Source organism: Gastrolobium bilobum, unplaced genomic scaffold, assembly GCF_033153095.1.
Source record: "Gastrolobium bilobum isolate Gb01-03AN ecotype WA unplaced genomic scaffold, APGP_CSIRO_Gbil_v1 utg2195, whole genome shotgun sequence".
NCBI lineage: Eukaryota > Viridiplantae > Streptophyta > Magnoliopsida > Fabales > Fabaceae > Gastrolobium > Gastrolobium bilobum.
In genome coordinates, this window is record NW_026895782.1 from 867423 (window position 1) to 890426 (window position 23004).

The window sequence follows — 23004 nt, forward strand, 5'->3', positions numbered from 1 at the left end:
AAACCCTAAGAACGAAGATAGTAAATATAATCTCCTCCTAAAACATAAATAAAAAAATGGAAATACAAAATGACAAGGCAATTAAACCGTTTAAGTAGCAGTTTTCAAATTCATTGGAAATAAAATAAAAAAGAAAAAACGGCGGCGACCGACTCACTTCCAATTTCCAAATGCAAGTCCAAGTAAAAATTGGTGGGGGATAATCCAGTGCTCCAGGTTGCAAGATACAATTGCATGCGCTCTACTCTACCTTGGTTCAGGTGAAAGAAAATCTATGTGTGTGCGCGAGACTTAGTGGTGAAAGCGCCAAAGCTGCAACACCCCCTTCAATCCCTAATTCCCCATCGATTCTGCTCTCAGGTTGATTCCTATTCACCTTCTTCATGCTCTCTCCTTTCTCCGCTATTCAATTTTCTCTCATGCTTTGTTTTCTATTCCGATTTTGCTTTTATATATAATGATAGTATTCATTTTATTATTATAATAGTAATCGTATTTGGTTTTTCGTTTCTGATTCGCTGAATATTCAACCTAGGCTAGGATAGCTGCTGTTCATTAATCATCGCTGTTCTTCACGACTAGGTTTTTAATTTTACACCTTTCCTCAAATAATGTTTATGTTTGTATCTGTCTACGAGAGTGAAATTGTGTCAGCGAATTCGTTTCGCTCTTGATAGGTTTGTGTTTCTTCTCAATCATTCAAGTTCGGGTGGTTTGCACGTTTTGGTAGCACAGTGGCTCCTTTTCCTGACTTAGTTTACGTCATCAAAAGTGATTTTGATCTCCTCATTTACGAAGTTCCGGGATATTCTTGAACTATAGCTATAAAGTAGTTTTTTTTTTTTGCCCTATCTTAAGGGAAGGTGTAAACTGATATTGAGCCGGTGCTTTCTTCCTTCTTCAATGATTTGGCACATTTGGTGATCTATGAAGATACAAATGCTGTTCACTTTCTTTAAATATATTTTTTGATTCATTGGGATGGGAATGTGATACGGCGATCACATGTTCAACCTTTGTTTTGTTCATGAATTGATCCTGAGACTTGCATTTGTGTTGGCAACGCATTGCGGTTAGTGTTGTCACCATGTGATCCGAAGGTTTAGGTTCGATTCATGTAATAAGTCTATTACAAATGCAAGGTAAGGCTATCTATTATAATCTCACACAATGGATTTGAACCTTTCCTAGATGTTGTGCATAGCAGGAGTTTTATAGCACCGGGTTTTCTGTTTATTGGGATGGGAATTTGCTTAATGCCTTCTATTTGGCATGTGAGAAAGTGTAGGTATTAAGTTAACTTATACTCGCTAATAAGAAACGGGCTCAAATGTCTGATCGAGGAAAGTATTGTGATGTAATCAGGTATGAAGTTTTTTAAATTTTCAAATGCAATAAAATTTTCGTAACTATTTGTGATTTTGTCGGATTCTGGCCTCTTTTTTGCGGCTGGTTTTTCTCGTTTTGTCGGTTATCATTAATTACTTTAAAATACCTGTGCTGAGGCTTTTTTCATAATGCTATTAATATTGGCAATGTTAAAGGTGTAAATGAGCCAAAATTGTACTGAGCTTGTTGAATGTGCCAAATTATATATAAGGTGCTCTGATTGAAGCTTGAACTCTATCCACATATTAATGATGGCTTGGAATCGCTGATGTTGGTTGTTGACTTGTTTATTGTCTGATATAAGAATGTCAAGGTATAAATCCAAAACAGAATCAGTTAACTATGCTTGAATTTTAAGTCACCATGACAATAACGTATTGCGATTTGCAGCATTAGTTTGCATGACATTTTGGCAAAGTTTGGGAATATAACATTTTCATGTAGTTTTTTTTTTTTGTTGTTGTTGTTATTCTAGACTAGATTTTCTCTTTCTTTTGTTCCTAAATTGATTAAGTTTTAATCTAGTGCCTGCATTTTCAATTGACCAATTAAGTCCCTTGTGATTTTCATATCTTCACTGTCTCAGTCTGATTAACCAACTTAATGAAAAGCTTCTAATATGGATTTTATTTCTTAATGTCATCTATTTGCTGCGATCAACAAATTTTGAATATGAAATATGCATTCTTCTGGGTCAGGAGCTCTAGCATATTTGAAGTTGGCTGTTTAAACAGATATACTGTTGCAAGGGGGGATGGGAAGGCCAATTTTTGTGGGATTACGGTAGTTTATCATTCCCCCAATTATTAAATGCAGTTGTATATCTTTCTATAAATCTAACTTACCATGTATTTTTCTTCGTTGGTGTATGTGCGTTGGCAAAGTTAACAAAGCTCATCTCAAAATGAGGTAGATTTTTAAATTTGTATTTGGGTTACACTGCAAATCAGCTCGAGTGAGGGTAATCCTAGTTAACTCTTGTTTAGCTTGAGTTTGAAGGTGTGCTTCAAGTTCAGCTTATTGGGATTTTTTTGGAATTTCAATCTATCATCTACCATGGTGATAAGTTGACGCAGGACCTGGAGCATGAATCCCTTTTGGGCTGGGCTTGAGACACAGAATAGTATAGGGTGTCTCTCTCTTACCAGCATGACTTTTAGGAGTGGGTTCTCCTCTACATCAAATGGTATCAAAGTCTGGTTTGTCTAATCGCGGGTGTGGTTGGGATGCTCTTTCCAACCTGACAGGGTTGATGCAGGAGTATGAGTCCCATATCGACTGGGTGTGCAACACAGCTCCCATTTGTGGTAGAGGCTCTCCCCTCTTATCAGGCTGCTTTAAGGGAGTGGGTTCTCCTCTATATCATAAGTTTTTAGGATAGGAGTTGCACCCAGGCAGTGTGCACTCAAGCCCACATGTTGTATTGTTAGAGTTGTATTTTATTTCATATCTACTCTATGCGTTGGTTTGATGATCTTGGAATCATGTCAACTTTTAAAATTTCATATAATTCACAAAATCCATTATTAGTTTATCTTCACATGTGAGGAGGCTTTTATACTTCTGTTAAGATGGGTATTTGGCGAGCAAGCTGTAGTATTAATTGAATATTAACTTTTCTAAATATGGCAGTGTATACTACTTTCATTTTATATTGTTTAATTGGTTTCACATGATTTGTTCAATTATCTCCTTATGTCATGTAAGAAAAAGAAATACCAACAGAACACTAATCGTTCCTGATTCCAAAAAAAAAAAAAACAATTTATAGGGTATTGCGTGGTCTGTAGAGAATGGGAAGCAATGGTACTGAGAAGATCCCTAGCAATAACAACACTGAAAGTTCAGAAACCACTATTGAGATAAAGATTAAAACATTGGATTCACAAACTTACACCCTAAGAGTGGATAAACAGGTAATTCTTTGACTAGTATTTTTTCTTCTTCTTCTTTTTTTTAATTTCTTCACTACACTATATTTTCTGTATTTATAACTTGAAGAGAAACCTTGGCACAATGGTTGGTGTTGTCGCCATGTGACCTGGAGGTCACAGGTTCGGTTCACGTAATCAGCCTCTTGCAAATGCAAGGTGAGGCTGCCTATTATAGACCCACAAAATGGGTCTGACCCTTCACTGGACTCTGAGTAAAGCAGGAGTTGTATAACACCAGGTTGTCCTTTTTTATAATCTTGTTTTTTGCTCCCCCTTCAAGTAGAAACATATTTAACTGGTCAAAAAGATTAAGGGCCTGTTTGTGCTTTCTGTTTAAAGAAAAAAACACTTTTTAATTAAAAAAATTTAAATTTTTTAATAATAATAATTGATTAAGTTTTTGGAAAAAAACTAAAACCTAAAAAAAGCTGTTTTAGTGCTTTTATGAAAACCTAGAAAGAGTAGCTTTTGAAGAAATGATCTATAAAGATATCTCATAAAAGTGGTTTTTTTAAAGCTTATCCAAATTACAAACATACCCGTTTAAGGTATCTTGATCATCAGGATGGCATCTTGTAATCACTTAGCAATCAGGTTAAGATGTAACTAATTGCCCCTCCCTCCCACAATTTTTCCTGTCTTGCAGATGCCAGTCCCTGCTCTAAAAGAACAGATTGCTTCTGTAACTGGAGTGTTATCAGAACAGCAGCGCTTAATTTGCCAAGGAAAAGTTCTAAAGGATGACCAACTCCTGTCAGCCTACCGTATCCTTTCTCGTTATCTTTCTACTTTGTGTACAAGGACTCTAAAAAGGAAGCCAATGTGGCATTTTCTTGGCAGTAGGTTAACAAAGGTGCCAGGTTTCCCATTAAATAGTCAAGAAAAAAGATTTGGGTTTTAGCATAGTTACCAATTACTATCTTACCATACTACAAAAAAATCTTGAAATAGTTTGGTGTTTCCTTCATATTTTATTCATTTTTTGCCTTTTTACTTTTTGTAGCAGGATGCGGATTTTTGACCATTGTGCCCTTTTTTAAAATAAAAATTACCAGTATGCCCCCATTTTTATTCTCTTTAAAAATTTGACCTTTTACTAAAACTTAACACCAATCTGCTCCTGTTTGACTGTTGACTGGTTGATGTAATCGATTACATTAGTCACGTAATCGATTACATGGCCCAAATTTACCCTAAAACTTAGGAAAACCATAACTTTTTACTCGAGAGTTTGAATCATGTGATTTTTTTTTTATTCCACATAACTTTTCAAGAGCTACATGCTAGAATGATTATTTTTTAGTGTTGGAGAGTGGAAATAAGAATAAGAATTAAATAACATTATCCACATAGATAAAATATACCAAACGGGGCACAAGGAAGCATTTTTTGGAAATTTTTTTTGACCAAGTCCTCTTTGGGTACTTGTCAGGGCGTTCGTCTCGAAAAGTTATGTGAAATAAAAAAAAATACCTGATTAAAGCACCCGAGGCCAAAGTTATGGCCTTTCGAAATTTTACGGTAAAATATCCCAAATTTAGTTCCACATTAGGTCTTGTGATACCACAAAGCCCCTCCTCAAGTCCAATATTATGAGTGTATGACCATAGAAACTCGTTTGATCCAAAAAATTCTCGTAATAAAAATTTTATACGGCTGCGTTCACTGATGTAATCCATTACCGTATACTGGTGTAATCGATTACATCATTTAATTGATTACATGGATGTTGTAATTGATTACATGGTCCAGTTAACGGTCAAATAAGGGCAGATTGGTGTATAGTTTTGGGAATGGGGCATAGTGGTGATTTTTAATTAAATAGGGGGCACAATGGTAAAAAGCCAGCAGGATGCTCTATCTTTAGCTTTTGTGCTCATTTCTTCTTCCACTTCAGTAAATTTTTCTCTCTTATGTGTATGTATAATTATTTATGATCCTTACTGTAACCATGTGGTATATTTTATTTTGTCATCAAACATCTTATTAAGAGTTTGGGATTTTAGGGCAAAAGGGTCCACCAAAGAAATTTTTTTTGGTAAAGGCGACACAGTAGCCATAACAGTAACATTTCTACAGAGAAATGACTTTTGGGTTGTTTGCCCAATTGCTTGCACCTTTATAAAGAAGTATTTGGAAGTTAAAATATTTGGCCATATTATAGTTTTTTATGTTATTTTTTTGGGTTTAACAAGTATATTACGATCGAATCTCAATAGTTAATAATTTTACGAGCAAAACAATGAAGCATGCCTGTTTACGACTTAAGTTTACAAATGTTGTGCCTTCTATTAGTATTAAAGGTTGATTAAATTTAAATGTAATGATTTTTATGACAAACAAGTTTCGTTGCTGCTATTCCCCTAGCAATTGTACTTAGATTCTTGTGATTATATCCCTGTCTGTTTTCATATCCTTTATTCAACATGTGTTTCTTCCCTAACACAAGTAGATGTTGAAGATGGTCACACCTTGCATATGGTTGTAAGGCAACCTGGTCTACCACCACCAGGAAGTTTGCCCAATCATTCAGGTTTGATGTGATTATATACATTATCATTTGCTTTTGTAATTAATGTGAGAGTTATGTGCTCTTGTTTTGTAGTATTTATAGTGTGGGTTTCTAATTTCTTTTGTGGCAATTGTTTTGAATAAATTTTTTTTTTTTATATAGAAAATTCTCAAAATAAGAAATTGCCTATGTCTTTGTGGTTGAGGCATACCTTAACTGCTACCCTCACCTTGCCAGTCATCTAAAGTGGATGTTCTTAGTTTGACTCTCTTTATTGTATTTCCATCTTATACTTATTAAAGCATGCCCGGGGGAAAGAAACATGAGTTGCATTCAACTTGCTGACAAAGTAGGTTTTCAAATTTAAATGTTATGCTTGGAGAATTAGGTAAGTTTTTTCAGTGTCACGGATCACGTGCACCTGCAAGAATTTGACTAAATAATTAATTTAGTTCCATAACATTTGTGCCAGATTTTGTGCTGAAAAATGTTCTGTAAGATTATACTTAATTTGTAAAAGAAGAAACTCAAAAAATTTGTCTTAATATTTGTAAAGAACCCCGTCAGGCGGGTCCAAGAGGAGTCCATGGCGGGAGACAATCATCAATAGGCTAAGCTACACCAACTGTATTAAGTGGGTCCGACACAATGTTTCAACCCAAAACCTTAAGGTATTAGGTACATGGGTCCTCTTACTTATATGGACTTCACTTAGCCCGTTACCAATCAATGTAAGACTTATCACACTTGAATAATCTAATAATCTCCCCCTCAAGTGTGAAACCCACCATTGATATGCTCCCCTTCAACTGAGTACACACCAGAACCAATTCAACCAAAAAACTTAAGCTGTTGATTGAGGCTACATTAATGGTTTTATATATCTCTAACACGCCTCCTCACACGAGAGCTCACTGGGCTTGATGGGTGGAAAATGCACATGCCCATCTACCTGTGCTAAGAAACTTCACAAGACTAAATTGGGGGGGGGGGGGTGATTGAACCCGTGACATCGAGGCTCTGATACCATATAAAGAACTAATTCAACTCAAAAGCTTAAGTTGTTGGGTGAGGCTATATTAATAGTTTTATATATCTCTAACAATATTCAATTATTACCTTTATAATTTTTTTTGGGGATGGGGGGCAGTGGGGATTCTCTAGATGATCTTGTTTTGTGGTGTACAACCATGCCCAGCCAAATGAAAATTTTTCTTAAATACAAAGTGAAATGATATTTACTGCTAAACATTCATTTTGTAGTGACTGAACCAAATTCAAGCACAAGCCATGGCCACAGTAATCAAAATCAAGTAGCCCCTGGTGTATTTGTTGAAACTTTCAACGTGCCCATTCAGGGTGATGGAGTTCCTCCTGAAATCAATAGGGTATATTTAAAATTAGAAGAGAACAGAGGCAAATTTATGGGTTGTTTTGCATATGTCGATTTATCTTTTATCCTATTCCTGTGCAGATTGTTTCTGCTGTTCTAGGATCTATTGGACTTTCAAATTTTGCAAGTGGTGGTGAAGGGATTGATGTCAGGGTAAATTCAGCCTTTTATATGTTAGTTCATTATCTTTTGTTGGTGTTACACTATGACAATTGACAAATTTATCATGCAAAACAACCACCCCACATCCCTCCCCCCCCCCCCCCCCCCCCCCCCCCAAAAAAAAAAAAAAAAACAAAAACCACTGATAAAAAATGTGTTATGGAGTATTCTTTATACTCAAACATGCTAAAGAAATGAAACTAGTGGAGATAAATAATATGTTCAGTCTGTATGGTCCTTTACCAAAACCGAAGAGGAAGGACAATGAAAGGAAAGGAGATGGGGAGAGAGAGAGATGAAGAAAAACAAAGAAATAAACTATGATTTTACATTTCAAGCTATCATGTATTTATTTATTTATCTTCCTCTCTAATTTACTTTTTTCTCTCTTATTAATTTTTTAATTTTTTTCTTTTTCTTCTTTTCCCTCAAATCTTTCCTTACTTTTTTTGGGTTCATTGATTGCCAATGCCAACTCCAACTAGTTGCGGAAAAATGTGATGTTGATGTTGACATTTGAAGCTATCATGTGATGATAATTTTGTGTTTTCTTTTGTTGTCACTGTTTAAGGATGATATCTTGTTCTCCTTCTCTGTACCTTAGCATTCCTCTTTTTATTAAATGAATTGCTCTTATAAAACAAAAGTATTTATGTTAGTATTTTCAAATTATAAGGATATACATGTCCCTTGATGTGTCTATTCATCTGAAAATCTAAAACATGACAACTCGAATATACTGTATTGGATGAAGGAACATGAGTTCCAAGGCTTTGGAAGAAATTCGGGTCCTATTGGAATATCTCATTCATCTCATCCTCAATCTGAACAAGCTGGTTTGCGGATTTTGTCTGATAGATCGCGTAATACTTTTGGACTTCCAGCAGCAGTTTCTCTAGGATCTTTGCAGCCTCCTGTAAGTGCTAAGTTCCTTATTTACTGCATTCAGATGTACATATTTTTTTTTAATCAGATTTGACATTTGAGTCTCTCTCTCTTGTTGAGTGGAAATTAAACATTTTATTTATTCACCCTGATATAAAAAAAGAGAGATCTCAATTCAGATAATCTCCTATGTACTCTCTTCCTCCATTTGAGACATTGCTTCACCATTGAAAAACATCTCTCCTTTTTATTGTTATATTCTGATACAATTCAGATCGTATTTCTTGATCTGAATTGTATCATATTCCCTATCAATTTCTTATGCATTGTTTATTCCCTATTGATTCCTCAGTTTTTTTTTTTTTTTTTTTTTTTTATCTGTTTTCATTTAATTTCTTATCAATTCCCTATTTTTTAGGATTTTTTTCAAATTTTAAATAAGATTGAGTATCATATTTAAACTATTTAGTAAACAATTACAATTTACATCAATTACTTTGCACAAATTAATTAATGTTTTTTTTTAAAAAAAATGCATTGCATGGTTTACTAACTAGTTTACACATGTTTTTGTAGGTTATTCCTGATTCTTTAACAACTTTGTCCCAATACCTAAGTCACATAAGCCATGAATTTGATGCAATTGGTAAGCTTACCATTTTGAATTTTATAGTTATCCTGTGTTGGTTGCTGCTGTGTGCTTCTTCTTTGAGAATGATGAAACACATTTTACTGGCAGTCAGGGAAGGGGGGAATAATGTCCAAGCAGCTGAGGCTCATACGAATGAAGAAATGGGGTCTGTTTCATCACGTATGAGTTCAACACCAGAAGGGCTTTCATCACCCGCATCCTTGGCAGAAGTCTTGCTTTCTACCAGACAAATGATCATTGAACAAGCTGGGGAGTGCCTACTTGTGGGTTCTAAATCAACTCCTTAGTTTTTTCTTCAGTATTGAAACTGACCACCTGACAATTCAATAGTAGAAACAAGTGTTTATTCTTGCTATTTTCTTCTTTAGTTTCTCAAGTATCTGTTTTGAGCTATAGTTATCATTTTATTTCACCAAACATAGAAATTTGCTGTGAGTTCATTATATACTTTCACAGCAACTTGCAAGACAGCTGGAGAATCAAGCAAATGTAACTGATCCCTTGCTGCGGTCAAGCACTCAGTCTTGGGCTATGAGGACTGGAGTTTTGTTTTATAACCTTGGTGCATTTTTACTTGAGCTTGGTCGCACAACCATGACATTGCGTTTGGGTCAAACGCCGGTAGGCTTGGTTTCCCGTCTTTGGCATTGTGTTAGTTAAGTGTTCTGTTTGTGCTACTAATTAACTTCCTTTGCAGTCTGAAGCCATAGTTAATGGTGGGCCTGCAGTTTTTATATCCCCATCTGGTCCTAACCATATCATGGTTCAGGTTGTACTTGTCCTTTTGTCTTGCTTGTCATGAAAACTATCTTGCTGTTGCTTATTGAAATGCATGGTTCCAGCCTCTTCCTTTTCAACCCGGAGCAAGCTTTGGTGCTGTCCCTGTGGGAGCTGCACAATCTATCCCAAGCTTTGGTAGTGGACTTAGCTCAAGTTTTTTCCCAAGGCGTATTGATATACAGATACGACGAGGTATGTTATATTCATTTATTTTTCTGTGTTCTAGGTCCTTTGTTTTTGCATAATGCTTTTTAGTTTCTAGCTAACTTTATTACGTTAGGTACATCAGCAACCACACCCAATGACAATCAAGAAGAGCGGGGTGACACACAATCTGCTTCAGTACAACGAAATCCAGGTGAAAGTTCCGTTAATCAAGCAACCTCTAGGCGTCCGGATACATCTATTGCTGGGGAACCAGGAGTACGGATAGTGCCAATTAGAACCATGGTTGCAGCTGTACCAGGTCCCTTAGGTCGTCCGCCTTCAGAACCATCTGGTAATTCTATAGGGCTTTACTATCCAGTTCTTGGTAGATTTCAAAATATATCTTCCGGGCATGCAAATAGTGAACAGGGATCTCAACCACCAAGTCAGCATCATGCTGTGCAACAGTCAACTCCTGAATCCACTTTGCAAAGGCAGAGCATGGAGGATTCTGCAAGGAATGGTAATTTAACAAATGAGCATTTTAACATTTCAGACTCATAATTCCTTTCTTGTATTAGAAGTTTCCAGTTTGATATTGCATTAATGTGTTTTCCTCACTGATAGGCATAGTTTGTGATCCAAAATCATCATTTTATAGTTTGCTAAAATAGTGGGTGCCTATTGATAACTGATTTAGGATATGTTTCTACTCAATTTGGTATTGCATTCTTCCCATTTCTCCTATTTGACTTGTTTGAAATTTGAGAATAATCGACAGAAATTGTTTCAGTGCAATGTTACGAATCATTATTTTATTGCTGAAGTCATACATCAATAATAATTTCTCAAAGAATTTTACTTTGTATATGGTCAGTGGAGTAAACTGAAAAGAAACAATATAAGGTAAAATAGGAATTGCAAAATTGGACTTCTCTCAATTTCTATTTTTCATGTGTCATATAACATGATCAGGTCAAGTGACACCATCTTAGTCGTTCATCAACAAATCAATGGTTATCCTTACATCAATCTCTATTCTAATTCTTTTTCTCTCATATCTCACCACCTTTGATTTGTCTATGGACGACTGACATTTCAAAGGTGACAACTCAAGTGTCAACTGCAAGTGCAACATTATTATTTCCCAAAACTCTTGATAACAATGTTCCATTTAATTCTTTAAGATAGATAGTCCAAGTGGTGTTTTTGGGTGGATATAATTCATTAACTGTCTGAATTTACTTTATCCTGGATGTAATGTCCTCTACAGTTGTAAGTTGTCTAATAAAGATGGCTTCCAGATAATAAATATGATTGACTTATTGTGATTATCAAATTTTAATTGAAGTCAATTTGTGTTGATTCATTTGTTGAGTAGGAAATATTGTTACTGGTTTTATTTTCTTTTTATAAACCTTGTAAGTATATCTTTTAGAAAAGTATTTACTTTTATACATGTACAGCTTTGTACTCTTCAGTCCAGCTTCTTGTTTCTTTCTGTGACTCCATCCCTTTGTGAGCAATCAATAGGTTGCTCATATAGTCCATCACTTTGTGATCACTCAATTGATTGCTCATATGATCAATCACTTTGTGACTGGTTACTTATTTTGTTGACTTCTAAGATATTATGTGATGTGTAGAGTAAGTTAGGATATCTTCTGTGCTTAATTTGATTTTATTTGTTTGTTATTGGACTTTATTATAGGATCCTTACCAACTCCAAGCACGAGGCAAGAGCCATCAAATTCTCGTGTTGTGAATATCAATATTATGGCAGCTGGTGGGTCCCAAAACAACCAAGAACCTGAGAGACAGATACCTAGCAATGTACTTCAGTTTTTAAGGGCACTCTTTCCTGGTGGAGAAATTCATGTCGAAGATTCAAATTTACAAGGAACAACTGCGGGTTCTACCTCAGGGCATGCTGCAACATCAAGGGGTGCTGTCCAGTTATCAACAGAAGCAGAACCCAGCGTTAGCGATGAAGGAATATTTTTGTCTAATTTACTCCGCGAGATCATGCCTGTCATATCTCAACAATTAGGATCTGAGGGAAATCCTTCTGAAGATCAAATGGCTCAAGATTCTTCGACCCAGGTTGGCATGCTTCATTGCTTTCTTTCCTGATTCTATTGTGTGATTTAATTTGCTCTTATGTCAACTTCAGAAGCCCTTCTCCTCAACCACCATGAGAACTTCAGGACTTTGATGGACACTTGTAATATCCCAATAGTTGAAACTTGAAAGTGGGAATTCCAATTTTAATTTTTTAATACCGATTCTAATTACCTCTTTGAGACTAGTCGGCCCCTCGGATAACCCCCTAAGCTTCAACTTTTTGAGCAGGGTATTAGACTAATCCCGAGTCGGAGCTTAGTCACAGTTGAAGCTCTTTCTCCCTTCCTAAAGATATATTTGGTGGGAATCAAACCTAGGTTCTCTCCTTACCTACTCAGCCTGTGTTGTCAATGGAGCTACACCTATTGGGTGAATTCTAATTTTTGTACCCTTGGTTCAAATCCCATTAGTTCACCCTTCCCGGAGAGATTATGAAGGAAGATTTTCTGTTTCTCATTTTGCCATGGTCAACCAGAGATTATCTAGTTGTGAAAATTAAATATTGCAATTATCCTCTCCTAAAGAGAATAGGAAAGAAAGAAAAGCTGACAAGTGAATATGTGTGCAGGTTGAAACTGATGTTGGGACTTCGCGCAGACAGAGTGATTCTGAACCAAGCCCCCCAAATCCAAAACGTCAAAAGGTTTCCCTTCTACTTTTGAATTTGTAGAATGATGATTGCATCTGCAGTTCTGCATGGCATCATAATCTTTAATATATAACTACTACAACAACAACTAAAGCCTTTTCCCATTAGGTGGAGTTGGATACATGAATCGAACAACCCCATCTATCTTTTAAAAAAGCCATTTAATTCTAGATTCTCTTTAGTGGTTTCATTTAGAGTCTTTCTTGGTCTACCTTTACCACTAATTTTTTAGGTTACCTTCATCTGATCAACTCTCTTGACGGGTGTTTCTATTGGTCTTCTTTGCCATGTCCAAACTATCTTAGGTGCAATTTTACCATCTTTTTCTCTGTAGATGTCACTCCAACTTTCTCTCTAATACATTCATTTTTGACATATTTATACCTAATTACACCTAAAAAAATGTTGAATTATTTTGACATCCAATATATTTGTAGTGCATGTATTGGATGAATATATTTAAACCTATTAAAGTTGCTATATAAAGTGCATGTAACAGTTAACACCAACTGTAATTATCTTTAAAGAAAGATGTGCTTATAAATCTTAGGGTGCATTTGTTTCGAGGATTGTCAAGTTATAATTGGGAAAGTAAATATGATATTCCTATGTTTGATTTAAGCTTTAAAAAAGTATTCTTGGACATTACTGATTCCTAAAAAGTGATATTCCCATGTGTTGCGTGATTTTTATTCTTGTGATGAGGGGTGGGTATGTGCTTTCTCATGGGACTTATCTTCTAACTCATCATTTATATTCTAAAAATATAGTCTCAAATATATTAAATGGTAAACCAAGCATGTTTTTGATAACATACGTGTTCATTTATTTCAAGGAATGTTATTCCCGAGACTGTAAACATATACCTTTAAACAAACACCTCCTTAAAATTGTGCTAGTGAATCTCAAACAAGTTTTGAAGTGTGATGGTATAAATTAGGGTGAATCTTATCTACGGTCAAATCAAATATGGAATTGGAATCATTTTAGGATAACATCTCAGACCAAGATAATTTGTCAACAGCCTTTATCTCATTGATACATGTTAAGTTATTGACCAAGGATGATTTTTTTTATTTACTTAGAATTGTGAGTAGTGCGGACTTTAAATATAATATGAAATTGGTTTCTCTTGCATGTTATTGGAGAACTTGTATAGCAGCTTGGTGGACCCTTTTTTTTTAATTACTGTCAACATTTCTCCAAAACTCTCTTACTCAATTGTTTTTCATTACAATTACAATTTTGAATGACATGGCTTCTTGATGCAGATGGAGTGATATGCGGTCGTGGAAGATTGTGATCATAACAATCATAGTTCAGGGCGGATCTCTTGATGTCAATTTGGTTTTATGTGCTTATTTTGTTATCTGTATCAAGCATGATTTCACTTTCTCCAGCTGTAGACAATCCTTAAGAAGACTGTTCTTCGAATGTGATATCTTGCTGTACCTACCATATTGGCATTGGAAACGAGCTTCCCTTCTGTTCATTTTGTGCCTGGAATTGGGAATAGAATTCAACGTTAGAAATTGGCCATCATATAAAACTTCCATTTGGTATGTTTCAAAATTAAAACTCGAATTTTTTTATTACTATTCCATGAAGTTGAAACTGAACGAAACTTTTCTTAATTCTTAATTCTTAATCTAGACTAGGAATTTTAATTTCAAGAAAGCGATAATTGAGATGCATGTTACCTCCCGAAACACAATTATCGGCTATTTTTTACTTCGTACTAATTGCTTAACTTCGTTATTCATGTCACATCTATGTTTACCATTTTCGCTGGAGTAGTAGCCACCCCCACCATTATCACTTCTTCTACAGTAACTACTTCGGTCAAAACTGCTTTTAATGTCACCAGCATAGTATTATAAGTTGTACGGCTACTACTTGTATATCAATACTTACAAAGAATTACATTGCTTATATTCTTAAAATCCTCTTCCTCTGTCACAGCAATTTTAATAGAACATAAATTAATTATTTGGAGATCATATTATTGAAACTTAGTACTGGTTTTATGTCTATTTATTTCAAAATGTTCTCTCTTAATTTTTTTCCTTGAGGGATTTGCTCGGTCAGGTCCTTTTGCATATAATAATTTTCAATTCAGGTGGGTGGACTTTGGGAATTTTTCTTCTGTATAATTCGGTACTCCCCTTTTCTTAAAAAGGAAATTATTATCTCATTTAAACGAATAATATCTTTATCTTTATTTCTATCTAAATCTCAATTTTTCAACTTTTTGGAAAGGATGTACAGTACTTTTGTAGTACCAAAGATTTGTTCAGACTTTGGAAGAGTTATTTTACAATTGAGAATAAATAAGTTATTAGAAATAGACTTAGTGGTGAGGAATTTGATCAGGTTATATATTTTTGAAATTCAGTATTATTATTATATGAAAAAAATAAGAAAAAATAAGAAAATAATTATTAAACATTATTTTTTTAATTTTAAATAGGAATATAATTGAAAAACACCATAAAAAAAGAGGGGTGTGCGAATATTCATATTAGAGAGTTAATTATCCCACCCTCTTTTGTGTTTTGATATGATTTTGAAGTAAAATTTGAAGTCTCTTTTGTTGGATTAGCAAACTATACAGAGAGGAAACATAAGCAAAAAATGGATTGAAAGAGAAATTGTTGGAAAAAATTAGTTTAAAATGTAGAAAATAAGATTTTTTTTTTTGTTTAAGAAAAGATGCGGTTTAGCATGTTAACACATCTTAATTTATTAACTCATGGACTAAACAGATCAAATTTGTAGACCTGTTTTTAGTAATGCGTTGGTTTAACCCACATCATGAGTTAAACCAACTCATACATTTAGCCACGTAGGCCCTTATACCCAGCTCTACATATAGGATTTACGGTCAAGTCAAGTTTATAATAACACAATGTCCTCTAATCCATGCTTTGCATGATAAACTTTTTTTATTCATGGTTTTTTTAAAAAAGTATTTCCACCAATTTTGTTTTTGTTGGGTAAAGACTAATAATATTCCTAAGGACATGAACAAAACCATTATGCCGTCGTAATAAATAAATAAATTAAATATTAATGTTTTTATTAAAGCTTAATTTACTTAACATGGTGCTCAACCCCTCACGGATTTTTTTTTTTCTTAACAATTTTTCTTTTTATATTTTAGCACAAAATATGAACGCTCCTTTTCCCTACCCTATTGGCTCTTTGTTTTGGGCTAAGGTAAAGCCCAGAAATTGAAATCTGGCCCAAAAAGGGCGCAAACAAAATCAGTTTCTTTCATCAAATCACAGAGAAGAACTGGTTAGGGTTTCTGAGTGCGGCTACACAGACATCTTCCTCTGCAACCTTCGCCGATAACTGCTTTCGCCATGGCTGAACAAGTAACTTCATATCCATTTTTTCCATATATATACTTTTTTATTTTATAGTCTTTTTCTTCATCTCGTTTTACTGATAGTACTTAAGTCTCTTTTGGATCTTCCATTGATTTTTTATTTAACTATGTGTTGCAGACTGAGAAAGCTTTTCTGAAGCAACCAAAAGTTTTTCTAAGGTATACTAAATATTTTTAAACAATGCTTAATTTTTTATTTTGTTTTTTGGTCTTTTCATTCTTATGTTGATTCAGAATAGTTTGTTCTTTTCCCAATTTTCTCAGCACGAAAAAATCTGGGAAGGGAAAGAGGCCTGGAAAAGGTGGGAACCGCTTTTGGAAATCCATTGGGCTTGGATTTAAGACTCCAAGGGATGCCATTGAAGGTATTTCTCTTTCTCTATCTCTATCTCTCACTCTCTCATAAAATGCTTAATCTGTGTAACCTGAATCTATCAGGTTATCTTTGTGGAAATGGATTTAGTCAAATTATAATAAATGTTTAATTTTGTGGATGTGAGTGTTGGTAAATTAAGTTCTGGAATCATCTTCCCATTGAGGGTCCTCTTTCTTAGTGGTTGCTACACATCCATTGTTTTTAATTTGCAACGCTATTGTGAAGCTTTGAGTTTTCATGTTGATCTAATGGTGGAACTGTGTTGATGTTAGTACTGTACATGGTCTCCAAAAGGCTGAACATGATATGAAAGATAGATATACATTCCTTTAAATATGATGTAGTCGAAAATATTTGCTAATTTTTGTTGGTGGTTTTTATCTGATAAATTGGAGTGCGTGTTGTTTTATTGTAATGGTTCTTAAACAAAGCATTTCAAGTCAGAGATGTGAGACATACGTGTATTGTAAGAACATTTTTTTATTATATGATCCAGTGATTGGTTTATATATGCACATACTCAGGTTTTCTATAAAAAAAAAATGTAGATACTCTGGTGTTGTGTTATGCTTGCGTTGCTGGGAGATAGTTATAATCTAGGTAACGGAATAATCTGCACGAGTCCAGTTACTTTAAAATCCACATTTGATGAGTGAGAGGCTGATGATTTTTAATACATATAGTTAAAACTCTGCTCATGTCATGTCATAATCTTCTTTTTATACTTGTATCATTCCATATGAAAGGACTTGGCTATTTCTCTCTGTATGTGGTTATGGACTTATGGTCATTTCTGTTGCTGATCCAAGGTCTTTGATTTTACTTTATTTTTTTCAATTCAATACAGGAACCTATATTGACAAGAAGTGCCCCTTCACCGGCAATGTTTCCATTCGGGGCCGTATCTTAGCTGGAACTTGTCACAGTGCTAAGATGACAAGAACTATTATTGTTAGGAGGAATTATCTTCATTTTATTAAGAAGTATCAGAGGTATTCTTCCGTCATACTTCTGGTGTCCAATTTTTATATGTAGTTGCCCACTAAAGAAACATAAATTGTAATTCCTTGTTTTTTGCAACTTATTCTACTTAGGTACGAGAAGAGGCATTCAAATATTCCTGCTCATGTATCACCTTGCTTCCGTGTGAAGGAAGGAGACCATGTTATTATTGGTCAATGCAGGTGAGACTATAGTAGAAACTTTTTTTGTGTGTATTAATCGGAAGATCTTTTGTATATTATAAAGTTTCTGTCTGATTGCCTTTATATGTATCACTTCTGTAGGCCAATCTCAAAGACAGTGAGGTTCAATGTCTTGAAAGTTATCCCAGCTGGATCTTCTAGTGGTGCGAAGAAGGCCTTTACCGGAATTTGAGATTTGATTGTAAGTTTTTATTGAAGGGCAGTGTTACCTTTTTAGTTAGTAGATTTGATTTTTGGAAGGTGACAAATATGAAGATCTGATCAATTTTGGATTGCTTTTGAGCTTTTGTTCGATGAGTGGTTAAATGTTAAGGATTTTGATGTACGTTATGGTTCTAGATTACTATTAGCAATTATTTTGGCACTGTTCAAGTCCTCCATTTCTGTTTTTCAATTATGTATATTTAATATTTTTGTTCCATGTACATCCGTCATGTGTTAGATGGTTGCCTTAAGAAAATTAGAGATAAGATATTCGTACTACCAATTATTTTTACTACTATTTTAATATAACTATGTATTTTGGGAGGGCATTAAAATTTTTTTTTTTCTCAATAAATTGTAATAGAAAATAAAATTATATATGCCGAGAAAAAATAACTCACAACCCGCATGGTCATTAAAGGAGTGGTTCATATATTTTCATCATTTACCCGTCGTAAATACAAGTTTAATTTTTGACAAATTATTTATCATATAAGTGAAATATGTATGGAAAGTGTGTGCATTTAAGTAACATTATTTTTATGCGTAATTTTATATTAGTTAGCACAATGTAAAAGTGCACATGGGAGTAATGCATTGATTTTCCGGGATATTGACCAAAATGTCACTATTCACCAACTTTTTTACATAAATGCCACGCGAACAGTGTTATTTTCCAATCTGCCACGGGGGCAAGTTCGCTTCTGACACAAGCGACCTTGGTTTGCTGACGTGTCTCATTTTTATTGGATAACAAGTATTAAATTTTAAAAAAAAAAATTTCAAAAAAAATGAAGTTCGCCTACCATGTAGGCGAACTTGGTTAAAATATTGTTGCAACCGATGTCGCCTGTGTCAGAAGCGAACTCTGACATCACCAGGAAGCTGACACATCAGCAAACCGAGGTCGCTTGTGTCAGAAGCGAACTTGTCCCGTGGCAGATTGAAAAATAACACTGATCGCGTGACATTTAGGTAAAAAAGTTGGTGAACAGTGGCACAATGGTCACTGTTCCTTGATTTTCCAAAGGAAAAAGTAAAAAAAAAAAAAAACACGTGGTGTTGTTTTGAATCATTTATATTTTTGTATTTTTTTAATATTATTTAACCTCTTGTGGTTTTTTTTCATCCACATCTTTCTTTAACATTATTAGAAAATTAACTAAGTATATTTATTCTACCATTCTTAGAAGAAAAAGATAAAATGATAAAAAAAAGAAAAATCAAATCAAATATTATGAAAATTTAAAACCCTTAATAAAAGACTAAAAGGGAAAATAGTAAAAAAAAAAGAAGTCAAATGTGCCAAAAATAAATAAATAAATAGAATAAGAACAAAAAAATAGAAGAAACTAAATGATGGTAGCTCAATTGGCGCATGATAACTTATCAGGTCGGGATGAGAACATGTGTTCGCTTCTCCCCAATACTTTTGGGAAGAATTTAAAGCTTCAATCCTGGACCTGACTCGTACAGGATTGCCTCCAGTATCGGATACTTGTGGTTTGTCTCTCAAAAGAAGTAGAAGAAAAAAATAATATCAAATATATTAAAAATCACAAAAAGACAAATTAAAAAAAAAATAAAAATAGTCCAAATGAAGAAAAAAAGTAGACTGAAGACAAAAAATTCGAAGAAAAAATTAAGATAAAAAATAAAATAAAAAAGAAATAGAATAAAAAGAAATCGCTTTTATGAGTTTCCAATATATTTAGTTTTATTTTTTCTTTTTTGTTCTTGGTCTATTCTATTCTCTCTCTTTTGAATATGTTTGGCCTTTTTTTATTTTTATTTTTTTGTCTATCTTATCTGGTTTTGTTCTCCTTTTTTTTGTCTTGTGTCACCCTATCTACTAAAGATTTTTGTAAAAAAAATAAAAAGAAAGAGAGAATAAAATAGAGATATAAAAAAGATCAAATATATCTAAATAGAAAGAATAAATAGACCAAAGATAAAAAAATAAAAGAAAAAATATTGGAAATTCAAAAGTATGATTTTTTTTTTCTAGTTTTTTTATTTTTTTATTTTCTTCTTTTATATATTATTTTTTTTAGACACATTTGAATTTTTTTTACTATTTTTTTCGTTTGTTATTTTATTAAGTGTTCTAATTTTTCATAACATTTGGTCTTATTTTTCTTTTCTTTTTTATCACTTTATTTTCTTCTTCTAAGAAGAGTAGAATAAGTATACTTAGTTATTTTTCTAACGGTATAAAGGAGTAAGGAGGGATGTGGATGAAAAAAATCATAGAAGGTTAAGTGATTAAAAAATAAAGGAAAAAATGTTTCTGCAGTTAATGCAGATAAGTTATCTGCATTTATTCTCAAAACGACGTCGTTTTGGTATTGAAATCTTAAAAAATTATAAATATAAAGACTATTATAACCTTAAAATTACAAAAACACCATGATTTTCGTCCCAAAACGACGTCGTATTGACTTATTGCAGATAAGTTATCACACGGGGTCGTGAATTTTTTCCTTTTTCCAAAGTTGTGGGAGTGATGCATGACTTAAATGCATTTTCTTGGGAGTGTTACATAACTTAGATACACATTCTTATAGGGAATAAATCCACTTGCCACAAGAAAAATTTATCACTCTTATAACTAACTAGTGAATTACCCGTGCCGATGCACGGGAAAAAAAATTGGTTTGTTTGGCATGGTGGGTCGGCCCTCCGGGCCGAACTCATTTTGTCAGTATTTCAAAGGTCCCAAACAGTCATTTTTTTAAATAACAAAACAGTCATTCATTGTTACATTAAAAATAGGAAAGAAAATAGAATAATAAAGGTCATATCTTTGAAGATAGATAAGGAAAAGAGACGCGAATAAACAGTCATTTTTTTTGTCTTTACCTGTACCATACAACGAAGTTATATCTTTGAAGAAAGAACCCAATATACTATAGCAGTCTTTGAAATACTTCCTTGTAAACTATATTAAGGGTACTATTCGTAACGCAGCCATTTTCATCAAGTATCAATATCTTCAATCCATGCTTACTTTTTACTCTAGACAGTGCTACATATAATTGCCCATGAGTGAAGACAGGCTTACGGAGATAAATTGCAACATGTGAAAGTGATTGTCCTTGACTCTTGTTGATAGTCATGGCAAACGATACAATCAGGGGGAAATGTCTTCTTTGAAAATTTATAGGAAATGTATGACTCGATGGGCTCATCGTCATTCTAGGATTAACACAGTTTCCCCTATATTGCTTCCTGTAAGTACAATTGCCTCAACAACATGATTCCCTAATTTTGTAATAAGCAATCTCGTGCCATTGCATAAACCTCTCGACTGATCAATATTTCTTAATAGCATTACTGGAACTTTAACTTTCAAGATTAATTTATTATCAGGAATCCCTGAGCATGATAATGTATTTAAGATCTCATGGGTGATTTCATCATCCTCAACAGAGGAAGTCCCACCTTGCTTAAGAATTTTATCCGAACTCAAAAAAGTCCTTTCTTCACCAGGAATCATAGACATTAGGTGCTCGTTTAGCATAGCAACATCGGACAATTTAGGAGTTAGAATAGCACGTTCTTTAAAGAAGGTTTGATCCAAAATATTATCCAAGAGATTCGGATAAACAAAATTAACCATATCCGACAGCGGATCTTCCGATTCTCTAATCAACAATTCATCTGGAATTGTTATAATAGATTCTCCATCAACATCATCTCCAAGATTACCATCCCCAACTTTAAGTAGCCACTCAGAAAATTCTTTTATTTCCTCTAAATTGTGAGCGCTACTTCCAGAATTAAGACGCATGTTCTTGGTCAAAGTTAATAAATGACAATGGGACCATAGATGAGAAGAATTGATGGTTGCATGAACTATATCTTATCTGCTGCCATGAGGAATGACAGGTAATATTTTTTTTTGGAGTTACCCAACCCTAATTATCTTTTTGAGACGAGTTGGCTCCCTCCGGTATCCCCACGAGCTTCGACTCTTTGAGCCGGCTATGGGACTAATCCGGAGTGCGGGGGAACAGTGATGGCTAAAGGTTCAGCCCCCTCCCCAAGAACAACAACTTTTCCACCAAATGGCATATCAACACAGCTTGTATCAGAAATTCTAAGAACATCTCTCAGTGTCCTATCCAGAGCCTCAAAGCAAAATCTATGTACCATTGGAGCTTCATCCCAAATGATTAGCTTTGTTTTTGACAGCAACTCAGCTATAGTAGATTTCGGCCTTATATTACACGTTGAATCTTCATTGATTTGAATAGGAATACGAAATCTAGAATGCGCTGTTCGTCCTCCAGGAAGCAGAAGGGAAACAATTCCGCTAGAAGCAACATTAAGTACGATTCCAGCTTTTGATCTAATAGATGCTGAAAGAGTATTCCAAATAAATGTTTTTCCTGTACCACCGAACCCGTATAGGAAAAATAACCCTCCATTACCTGTCGTAACTGCTAAAACAATTTTATCATAAACAGCTTTCTGCTCATCAGTGAGGGAATTAATTAGTCTTTTATGCTCCTCTTCCAAAGTAAATATGTCATACATTAATTCATCCAACACTAATCGATTTTGCATATCAAGCAAAGTTTCACTATTGATGCGTGGCATTGACGGATAATCAGAGAGGCATTTCCCATTGCTCTGCAGTACCTTATCAATTTCTTCAAGAGTTATGTTTTTTATAGACTCTTCTGTAAGAATTGCATCTGACAAAGCATAAAATTCAAAGGAAAAAAAATTAAAAAATTAACAAAGATAAAGTAATCAAAGAAAGAAAAGAGAGCGAAATAAGTACTAAAGCATCATTTGCTGAATGCGGGCAAAAAAAAAAACAAATTAAACACTAAAGCAACATTTCCCATTGTGATTCTTTTTGTAACGATCAATATTTTTATGGAAAAAAGAAGTATTATTTTAAATAATATAAGCTGTGTCCTTTTAGATGATTTATACAAAATATGACCAGTTATATTTTGTGTAAATATGAAAAATTATTTTTTTCTCTCTCCTCATTCACATCACTGACATGTAAAATGAAAAAAAATAATTTTTTAGAATTACACATAGTATAACCGGTCATACTCTGTGTAAGTCATTAAAAGAACACAATTTATATCTTTTTAAATGACACACTAAACCTTATTTATATAATTATATTGGTATAAGGGTCGAAGCTCAAAAACAAGATAAAAAAAAAAAAC

General features: G+C 34.0%; 3 protein-coding genes across 4 annotated transcripts; 2 read left to right on the top strand and 1 right to left on the bottom strand.

The window, feature by feature from the left end:
* The first annotated feature begins 192 nt into the window (after nucleotides 1-192).
* On the top strand, nucleotides 193-14204 carry LOC133295873 (ubiquitin-like domain-containing protein CIP73). Of its 2 annotated transcripts, none has more exons than XM_061494744.1 (16): nucleotides 193-360; nucleotides 3161-3305; nucleotides 3970-4087; nucleotides 5776-5856; nucleotides 7099-7223; nucleotides 7310-7381; nucleotides 8145-8306; nucleotides 8852-8921; nucleotides 9015-9190; nucleotides 9384-9548; nucleotides 9625-9696; nucleotides 9770-9899; nucleotides 9997-10377; nucleotides 11566-11957; nucleotides 12547-12621; nucleotides 13899-14204. In XM_061494744.1, exons 2-16 carry the CDS (start codon nucleotides 3183-3185, stop codon nucleotides 13905-13907), a joined length of 2151 nt encoding a protein of 716 aa, XP_061350728.1. In that variant the 5' UTR covers nucleotides 193-360; nucleotides 3161-3182; the 3' UTR covers nucleotides 13908-14204. The 2 variants fall into 2 exon arrangements, with proteins under 2 accessions (XP_061350728.1, XP_061350727.1); XM_061494743.1 differs by having other exon boundaries at nucleotides 194-360; nucleotides 9988-10377.
* A 1718-nt stretch (nucleotides 14205-15922) lies between these two features.
* On the top strand, nucleotides 15923-18004 carry LOC133295889 (small ribosomal subunit protein uS17). The gene is made up of 6 exons (XM_061494780.1): nucleotides 15923-16007; nucleotides 16140-16180; nucleotides 16286-16386; nucleotides 17245-17389; nucleotides 17492-17581; nucleotides 17684-18004. Exons 1-6 carry the CDS (start codon nucleotides 15996-15998, stop codon nucleotides 17772-17774), a joined length of 480 nt encoding a protein of 159 aa, XP_061350764.1. The 5' UTR covers nucleotides 15923-15995; the 3' UTR covers nucleotides 17775-18004.
* Nucleotides 18005-20999: 2995 nt separating this feature from the next.
* Nucleotides 21000-22411, bottom strand: LOC133295838 (uncharacterized). Its single transcript, XM_061494698.1, has 2 exons — nucleotides 21866-22411; nucleotides 21000-21602 (listed from the first exon to the last, which is right to left on the bottom strand). Exons 1-2 carry the CDS (start codon nucleotides 22409-22411, stop codon nucleotides 21000-21002), a joined length of 1149 nt encoding a protein of 382 aa, XP_061350682.1.
* Nucleotides 22412-23004: the final 593 nt, after the last annotated feature.